General features: G+C 54.7%; 1 protein-coding gene across 1 annotated transcript; it reads left to right on the forward strand.

Annotated features, from left to right (window-relative positions):
- Positions 1-613: 613 nt before the first annotated feature.
- Positions 614-8,145, forward strand: LOC130704667 (uncharacterized). Its single transcript, XM_057527210.1, has 6 exons — positions 614-1,075; positions 1,244-1,367; positions 2,744-2,943; positions 3,487-3,557; positions 3,829-3,933; positions 8,001-8,145. The coding sequence occupies exons 1-6, from the start codon at positions 854-856 to the stop codon at positions 8,128-8,130; spliced, it is 852 nt and encodes a 283-aa protein (XP_057383193.1). The 5' UTR covers positions 614-853; the 3' UTR covers positions 8,131-8,145.
- The last annotated feature ends 1,512 nt before the right edge of the window (positions 8,146-9,657 follow it).

Below are 9,657 nucleotides of genomic sequence, written 5' to 3' on the forward strand. Positions count from 1 at the left end.
AGAGAAGCAGATTTCCGGGTGGGAGGGAAGAAACTGCGTGCCAATCCGGATGTGCTGAGCGTGAGATGCCCAGGAAACGTCCCCCGGGGACACTTAGATGTGGGTCTGTAAGTCAAGGGACTTGGGGTTAGTTAAGTCAGTTCTGGGTTGGGACTAAGAAGTGGGTAAGATATCCAAGAAGGTATGGTGAAGACAGGACCCTCATGAGGAGAGGAGACAGGACAGAAGCGGGAGAGGAAGTCAGAAGAGCGTGAAAAGTCCGGGGCTAGAGGAGTTGGGGGCAGAAAGAACTCCTGGGGCCTTGTCTACAGACGGTGAGGAGGAGGGGAGCAGCCAGGATGGGAGGTACTGGAGTCCGGCCAGGGGCTGAGGGCCTTAAAGAAGTGAGAATTGGCGTGGCCACGGGCGGGACCCCGGGGTATGGGCCTCCGCGAGGTGTAGCTGTGTCCCGCCGTCCACCCCGTCGAAGCGTGAGGGCGCATGCGCAGAGCGGCGGGCATTGTCACGTGCGGCCGTCTCGCGCGTATTGGCCCGCGGTCTCCTGAGACTGGCTGGGGCTGTCCGTGGGGCGGCGCGCGCGGAGGGAGCCTGTGTCGGCGCGGCGGGAGGGGGACAGCGGTGCGTCCCCGGGCCTGGCCCTCTGGGGCCGACCCCTCCTCTCCCTGACCTGGGCGGGTGGGGTGGGCGCGACCGGACCCCGGTGGCCCCGCCTGGATGGTGACCCGAGCTCTGGCCCTCGGGGGTCTCCCTCCTCCCCTCCTGGGGCGGGTGGAGTGGGCGCGTCCGGACCCCCGGGGTCCCGCCCCGACGGCCGCTCCGCCCCCAGGCAGCCGGGCAGCCGAAGCCCTCGAGAATGGAGGTTCTGGACGAGTTAGACAGCGAGTTCCCCCAGAGTGTGACCTTCTGCCAGCTCATCTCCGAGGAGGACTTCGAGAGGCAGGCGGCGACCTACACTGAGCGCGCGCTGCGCCTCCTCTTCCGCAGCCTCGACCGCAACCCGGCGCTGGCCGAGAGGGTGGTGCGCAAGGGCAAGCAGGCGGAGTGCGAGCGGCGCGGGCTCCTGTCCTTTCTCTGGGTGCGGGCCCGGGAGGGCGGGGCTCCGGGGTTCCGAGGTGGGGGCGGGGGCGCCGGTGTCCGCCCTGCTTGAGCTGCTGGGAGGGGTCTTTAAGGAGGTGGCCCCGGCCAGGCCAGGCGGCTCACGCGTCCGGCTTCCTCCTCCCTGCCTCTCCCGCTGTCGTCGCAGGCCAAGGTCTTGTGTGCCGTCCAGGGGGAGCTGAACTGTTGCAACAGCATGGGCGCCCTGGAGATGCACCAGCGCCTGGAGCAGCTCAAGAGGCGCATCCACCGCGTGTACTTCTACTCCCAGGGTGAGGCTCCATCCGCGCTGGGCTTGAGCGGCCTGGCTGACCTGACTCACACCTCCCCAGTGGTCCACAGAAGGCTATCTACGCTTGGTCTGTCAATCAGGACCCGGCGAGGCCCGCACACTGTTTGGGTGGGAGGCAAATTCGTGTACACCCCGGGCCCCGCGAGAGTGGAATGAGAGGCGGCCTCATTAGTGGCCACACAGGGTGGCAGGTGGGGATTCTGGCCTGTCTTTTGAAGTTCCTTTTGACGCGGGATACCCTCAGCTTTCCCCGATGCTATGGACTAAAGAACTGTGTTGTCCTTTGGGGGACCCACTCGATGGGTTTGTATCTGTTGTCTGGGTCCGCTGATGTGTTTGCTCTTCCTCCTCTGCCTGTTTCTTGGATGGTCGTTCTAAAGCCTTGATGAGGTTTGGATTTGGTCCTTGGGAGTGTCTGTGTTCAGGGGTGGATGGTGGTGTTGGGCTTCTTTGTCTCGCCTCACATCGGGGGGCCCAGCTCACCTGGGGGAGGGGTCCCACAGCACCATTTCATCAAACAGCTGGACCCACAGCATGTGTAGCTCTTACCGCGGCCTCCCAAGATGTTGGTGTGGTGTTATTTATCCCTGTTTTTACAGAAGAGGAAATGGAGGCCCGGGGAGGTTGTCCGGCATGTGTAGGCCACGCAGGTGTGGTGGAGCTGGACTGAGACTCAGGGCAGGCTCTCAGCCTCCAGCCAGTGCTCCCTGGCAGTGCTTATCTCACTCTAGGTGAGCCGTCTGAGGGGCTGCAGGAGGGGCTTGTTAACTCCTACTTTGCTGGTGGGACCTAGCTTTGAACAGTAGAAAGACCCAGACTCATCAGAACAGGAAGGAGGAGGTGCAGGCCCTAGGTTCCTCCCCGAGCCCACCCCTGCAAGACTTCCTCCCCGTGCACCCTTTGCGCACCCCCAGGATGACCCGGGGCTGCGTGTAGTCGGTGGGCTCACTCTCTGGGGACTGGGCACCCCACTGGGGTGCTGGCAGACTCTGGGGCTTTGTGCCATGCCTGGGAGGGTGGGTGGCAGGCCAACCTGCTCGGGCCAAGCCCAGCCCTCCTTGGTGGTGACACTCCATCACTTCCTGTGAGATTCTGCCCTGGAAGGCAGACAGCCCGGCGTGGCTCCTGCCTGGGCCTTGTATAGTTCAAGCTTCCCGCTCCGCTCATGAGATAGAGACAAAAGTACTGTTTCCCTGTGGGGCGGTTTTGGGGCCAGTGAGGTGGCGCATGTTCGTGCCCGTCAGTAGTGGTGCCCTTTGTGGGCCTGCCTCCCTCCTTGTTGGAGGGCCTGTGTTTGGCGCCCCCCTAACCTGTTTGGGCCTTGGGGTAGGTACTCACCGACACTTTCTGTCCCAGATGCCAAGAAGAAGAGAAGCAAGCCAAAACCGAAGAAACCAGAACCCATCCTCTTACGGGACCGGTCGACCTCCCTGTGCCTGCCACCAACCCTGCTGCCACCGCCTGCCACCACCATGGCCTCCATGGTGGCCCCATCAACCCCTGTCTACACTCTTCCCAGGGTCTTTGGCCCCTTCCCTCCGCTGCCCAGCACGTCGGTCAGTGGCCCTGGGAGGGGCAGCCTCTAACCCCCCGCTCAGAAGCACTCCAGTGATGCCCGGGCCCACAGCAGTGGTTCCCAGAACTTTCTCTGCAGGCAGCAGTAGATAGATGAAAGGGGGCTGCTCTGCTCACAGAGTCGGGCTGGGGGAGGCACAGGGCTCCGCCTGCCTGGCCTCAGTGCACTCGGTGCCATCCCGGGGCTCCCAGGGGATGCCTGAAGCCTGCCTCTCCCCGTGGGTGTCATTCTCCAGGCCGCCTTCTAAGTGCCTCTGCAGTGCCCTTCCGACTCGCCTACCCTTCCTTACTCCCGCTTATCCGTCACCTGTCCCCCAGGTGGGGCTGGGATCTCCTCTGTTGGCTCCCAGCCCCCGTGCTGGGCCCCATCCCCCTAACACCAAGCTCCAGGTGGCACCAAGGATGAGCCTGATGTGTTTGCTGATTGACTGGAAGGCACATCGTTCTCATAGTTCTTGGAGAACGTGTTTCTCTTCACGATGAGGATCCCACCCTTGTCCTAAAGTTTCTTTTGTTTGCTGCAGATGGAGCAATTGGAAGTTTCGAGGTCTGAAGCAAAATTGAACTGGACTGGCCTGTCATCGAACCCGAAGAGGTGGGAGGATTTATCCCGGGCCCGAGGCAAATGAGACGGGAGGGTTTGGGGGAGCCTGCTGTGTGCCAGCTGGGCTGTGATTCCCTCCCCTCTCATGGTGGATCCATCCTGCAATCCTGAGTGGTCCTTCCCCTCCTGGTCCCGGGGAGGAGTCAGGGCTCAGAGGTCTGCCTGTGTACGGAGCCCCCGTGCCCCCCGAGGCTGGGGAGGCACCCCCCGCCCCGGAGGAGCCCAGAGCTGAGTGTGTCCCCTGCCCCGCCCTGTCTTGCAGCTGCGTAGTCGATCTGACCCCCTTGGTCCTCAATCCTGGAGGCTTCCAGTTCTCGTACTTGGCCAGGAACAATGTGCACAATCTCCACTGCCCTGGCTTCCCCTGGTAAGTGTGCCCCGGAACCATCTGGCCTCTGAGCAGCATGCATGAGGGCTGGAAGGATATTCAGTGTGATGGTTGCTCCCACTTCCAGGAGGGACCCTAATGTCATCAGGGGTGCTGGAAAGTTGCTCCCCCTTCCTAGTGTTTGTGATGGTGGGAAACCAGAAACAGACAGCCCAGAGGCCAACAGAAGGGAACGATTCAATCAGCTGTGGGCAGCCCCGTGCTTTATCTACATGCGTGTTTTGCAAAGCAGGGATTTACTGAATATGGGTTTTTTATTACCGTTTTTGTCAAGTATTTCCCACGTCATTGAGTGTTTAGATTGGCTGCTTCATTGCATCAGATGACTTTTTTTTTTTAAACGGCTTTATTGAGGTATTATACACATGGTATAATTCACCCATTTAACAAATACAATTCCTGGGACTTTCCTGGCAGTCCAGTGGTTAGGACTCCGTGCTTCCACTGCAGGGGGCCCAGGTTCCATCCCTGATTGGGGAACTAAGATCCCACAAGCTGCACGGTGTGGCTAAAAAAGATTAAATAAATAAATAAATAAACACAATTCTATGGTCTTTGGTATATTCACAGTTATGAATGCATCACCACAATTAATTTTAGCACACTTTCCTCACCCCAGAAACCCATAGCCCTCACTCTTCCACTCTCCCCTCTTCAGCACTTTCTGTCTCTATAGATTTGCTTGTTCTGGACATTTGCTATAAATGGTATCATAAGATATGTGGTCTTTGTATGTGGCTCCTTTCAGTTGGTTAATGTTTTTGCAGTTCATCCATGTTGTAGCAGCACTCATTCTTTTTAACATTTTCAAATAGATTTTATGTTTTAGAGTAGTTTAGGGTTTACAGTAAAACTGAGCTGAAAGTACAGAGAGTTCCATATCCCTCTGCCCTCCCCCCACAGCCTCCCCCACGATCAACATCCGCCAGAGAGTGGGACCTTTAATACAGACTATGACCTACATTGACGTGTCATTATGTAAAGTCCGTGGTTCACATTAGGGTCACTCCTGATGACGTGCATCTTATGGTTTTGGACAAATGTATAATGACACGTGTCCACTATTACAGTGTTGTACTGAATAGTTTCCCTGCCCTGAAAGTCCTCTGTGCCCTGCCTTTTCGGCCTTCCCTCTCCCTCAGCCCTAGGCAACCACTAACCTACTTTCTGTCGCTATAGGTTTGTCAGTTCTGGACATTTTATATAAATGAAACCATACCATAAATTGGTCTTTTGTGACTGGCTTTTCTCAGTTAGCATAACATTTGCAAAGTTCACCCATGTTGTAGCATGTGTCAGTACTGCATTTCTTCTTCTTTTTAATTTCTTCTTTCTTTTCTAATTTAATTAATTAATTTATTTTTGGCTGCGTTGGGTATTTGTTGCTGCACACGGGCTTTCTCTAGTTGCGGTGAGCTACTCTTCGTTGTGGTGCATGTCCTCATTGTGGTGGCTTCTCTTGTTGCAGAGCACAGGCTCTAGGCACGCAGGCTCAGTAGTTGTGGTTCGCAGGCTCTAGAGTGCAGGCTCAGTAGTTTTGGTGCATGGGCTTAGTTGCTCCGCGGCATGTGGGACCTTCCCGGACCAGGGATCGAACCCGTGTCCCCTGCATTGGCAGGCGGATTCTTAACCACTGTGCCACCAGGGAAGTCCTCGATGGTCTCCTTTTAAGCACAAAAATTAAGGCTTAGTCCTGTCGAAAGGCAATCTGTCAAAACATATCAGGAGCCATGCCAGTTCTCAAATTCTTCAGTCTAGTATTTTTCATCCTGGAACCTGGCCCCAAGGAGAGGATTGAGGGAAAGAAAAAAGGATTGTGTATAAAAATGTTTATGGCAGCGTCAGTTAGAAAGAGCGAGACTGGAAACAGCTCAAATGTGCATTCACATCATTATGGAATACTATGCAGAAATTAAAATGTTCAGCGTGATTACACACGAACATGTAGACCCATGAATTGTGTCTAAGTGGAAGCAAGAGGCTCTCAGGTAGAAGGAGGCGGAGTGAAGAGGCGTGAAGGTGACTGACTGCCAGTGACAGAGCAGGGGGTGGCCAGTGATGAGGTGACAAAGCCAAGCTTAGCAGTAAAGCATTGAGCACCGTCAGGGCCTCGAGAACAGCAGGGCCACAGTGGGGCCAGGTCACCACAGGTCTTTGGTATATTCACAGTTATGAACGCATCACCACAATTAATTTTAGCACACTTTCCTCACCCCAGAAAGATCTGTCGAGAGATCTTCTGGCTTTTTCTAGGCATGGTTTAAGTTATGATTCAATCAGACAATGCCAATTTAAAATCTTGCCTTTGGCACTTAACATTAAAGCCCTGGGGAGCTGTCCACTTCTTGACAGCCTTTTGAGTACCAGCTTCCTTGGCCATGTGACAGACGTCCAACATGTGCGGTACCCTCACTCAGCTTGTGTGTGTGCGTGCGTGTGTGTCTATGTATGTGGTGGGTGGGCATAAATATGTTATCTCCCACTTCCAGGAAGAAAACGGGTGAAGGTCAGCATGCCCTTCTTGCACCTGTTGCTTCTGGGGGTTTTGTTTGTTTGGTTTCGGTTTCTTGTTTGTTTGTTTGTTTTGGCCCTGCTGCACAGCATGTGGGATCTTAGTTCCCTGACCAGGGATTGAGCCTGGGCCCTTGGCAGTGAGATGCGGAGTCCTAACTACTGGACTGCCAGGGAATTCCCTGGCATCACTATCTTTATGTACTAAGCTGTCCCTGAATCTCAGATGAATTTCCAGAGGTGAAATTACAAGGGAAAGGGTAGGAACAGTTTTCAAAAGCACTACCATTTTTCAGATTCTAAAACAGGATCTAGTTACTGTAGACAGTTTGAAAACTACCCAAAAAAGACCAATCACTCTCACTCCCAAGGTCAGAAATAACCACTGTTGGCACATATCCCTGTTTCACTGTAGGTGTTCCCCATGGACACGAGTGTACGTGCACAGGTAGTAGTTTGTTACGTAATCAGGAGCGTCCTGTGAGCAGCTTTGCAGCCAGTTCTGGAACATGTTGCTTCCCTGTCATTAAAAATACCTAGAAATTCGGGCTTCCCTGGTGGCGCAGTGGTTGAGAATCTGCCTGCCAATGCAGGGGACACGGGTTCGAGCCCTGGTCTGGGAAGATCCCACATGCTGCGGAGCAACTAAGCCCGTGCGCCACAACTACTGAGCCTGCGCGTCTCTGGAGCCTGTGCTCCGCAACAAGAGAGGCCGCGATAGTGAGAGGCCCGCGCACCGCGATGAGGAGTGGCCCCCGCTTGCTGCAACTGGAGGAAGCCCTCGCACAGAAATGAGGACCCAACACAGCCAAAAAATAAATAAATTAATAAATTAATTCTTAACCAATATTTAAAAAAAAAAACCTAGAAATTCACCAGTAATCATAGATGCAGAATACCCACCCCATTGTGTGGATGGAGCATCATTTACTCAACTACCCTTGCTTGTTGAAATATTTCATTAATGGGGACAATTTTTAGCCTCCTGTTATGTATTGCTTTCTAAGTGAGCTGTGCTGTCTTGGCACTATCCCCCAAAATGGGTTATTTTAAATTGTTTTCTAAAAGTTTACAAAAGCACAACATACTCTATGGAAAAAAGGTCACAATATAGAAATGAATACATGAAATATGAGTGCGAATACATTGGTTAATTTTTAAAATCAAATCAGGATCATACTGCACGTACTTCTCAGCAACTTGTTCTTTCCATTACTGTACCATTGGGGTGTCTTTACTTGCTGGGATGTACAGGCCAACTTCGTTCCTTAAACAGCTGCGGAATAGTCCACTGCAAGCCTGTACCATGGTTGTTTTAGCTGTTCCCTGATGGACGTTTGGATTGTCTCCAGGTTTACACAATCACAAACATTGCTGCAATGAACAGCCTTGAGCAAACATCCATGGGAGGGATTTCCAGCAGCAGGAATGTATCGAGAGCCATCCCACAGCCTGGGTTTTGTCGTGTGTTCCTCTGATGGCCCTGTGTGCCGTGTCCCCCTCATGGACCCATGTCTTGCGTGTCTCCTGAACAGGACCTCAGCCTGTAGTGGTTCTGCCAGCACCAAGGAGATGCTATCCCCATCTGTGAAGGCCTCCATCTTCACCCCACGTGTCCTGCTTAAGTTCCAGCCTGTGCCCAGACCGAAAGATGACTCAGAATGACCCTGGCAGCGCAGAGTCCACGCCCCACCAGAGGGACCCATAACCTCTTCTGTACAGACCACGGCAGGAGAATGAATAAAGTTCCCCTGGTGGTGCCTTCCTCATGCCACGCCCCCCAGGGGCTGTGCAGTCCCACGGGCTCTCTGCAGCCCCAAGAGGTGGTCAGGGTAGCGCAAGCCTGAGGTTTTTTGGCCTGAGACTGCACACAGTAGGTGGTCAGGTCAGTGAAGTCCCCTCACTTGCACCTAACCTGGGAACTCAGTCCTGTGTACTTTGAAAGAGTGATGAGTGTGGGGAGTGTGCTGCCCCTCCCTGCAGTGACTCTGTGGCCCCCACTTGACCCACTGAGTTGCAAGACTAGCAGTTTTTGCTACACCTGGCTCCTAAACACAAGGCTTATCTGGGTGCAACTTTAGAAACAGTGGTCTGTTCCCTCCTGGGAGGAATATGAGCTGGCATGTCAGTTTCCAATTTGGCACCTCCCTAAAGAGTTTCAAAGACAGGTGACTCTGATTACCTTGCATGCTGACCTTAGAATCAAACCTGCATGTGAGACATGAGTCCTCACAAAGTGCCCAATGGTGCTGGCCATTAGCAGATGTCGGTTGAGCCCTGTGGATGCCCTGCACCTTGCTTGCGACTGGAGATAATAGACCAAGCAGTTGGGGTCCTGGCCCTTAAGGAGCTTATGTCCCATCCATGTGTGTGTGGTAAGCCAGTATATAGATAAATTAGTACAGGATTACAAATTGTGATAAGCCCTTGTGGTAGCTGAGATCGAGATGTATGGGGTGACTGGGTGGACAGTGGTACCTTGAGGAGAGTGGACACTAGGGGTAGAAGGGGGTGGAGAATTATGCTTTTACCAGACATGTTAAATTTGATTCAGTCGGTGCCCAGGTAGAGGTCAGGAGTCAGAAGTGCTGGCCATTTCGTGTTCGGAGACAAGGGATACAGGTGTTTAAAGCCATGAGCCTGGGCAAGGTCACCCAGTGCTTGAGTGTAGAGGGAGGTCCAGGGCTTGGCCAGGGCACGCACACGTGGTGGTCCAGCCGAGGGAAGGGTCGGTCAGAAGAGACCGAAGGGATCATCAGGGCTTTGGACCTTCAGGCTTCATGGCCACTGGCCCCTGGGCCGCCCAGGAGAGGGGCCTGAAGGCGGTGGGGACCAAATGGGCGGTGAGTGGGCAGACAGCGAATGTGTACGTCGCTTTGGAGGTTTCGGCCTGGCGGGGAGCGGTGATGGGGCCGAGGCTGGGGGTTCTTGGGGCTCCAGGCCTAAGACTTGAGAAACCAGGGCGGGTTTGGGCGGGGATGGCGTTGAGCCGGGGCCGGCTGGGCAAGGCGGTCCAGCTAGAGGCCCCCGGGAGGACGGGGTTTCGAGGCGGAGGCAGCTCAGCCCCGACGCGGCCGAGCCAACCGCGAGCTCAGCCCAGGGACCCAGGGAGCCGCCTGCGCCGGCCGGGCATGCGCTTGAGCGCCAGGGACCACAGTTCCCGGCGTGCCCAGCGCCCGCTTCCGGGCCCGT

Source organism: Balaenoptera acutorostrata, chromosome 13 (assembly GCF_949987535.1).
Source record: "Balaenoptera acutorostrata chromosome 13, mBalAcu1.1, whole genome shotgun sequence".
NCBI lineage: Eukaryota > Metazoa > Chordata > Mammalia > Artiodactyla > Balaenopteridae > Balaenoptera > Balaenoptera acutorostrata.

Excerpts from the sequence above, each read along its gene's own strand:
- LOC130704667 (XM_057527210.1), top strand. The coding sequence starts at position 854 with ATGGAGGTTCTGGACGAGTTAGACAGCGAGTTCCCCCAGAGTGTGACC. Across the intron at positions 3,558-3,828 it reads CTGTCATCGAACCCGAAGAG|CTGCGTAGTCGATCTGACCC; the intron begins GTGGGAGGATTT and ends CCTGTCTTGCAG. Across the intron at positions 3,934-8,000 it reads CACTGCCCTGGCTTCCCCTG|GACCTCAGCCTGTAGTGGTT; the intron begins GTAAGTGTGCCC and ends TCTCCTGAACAG.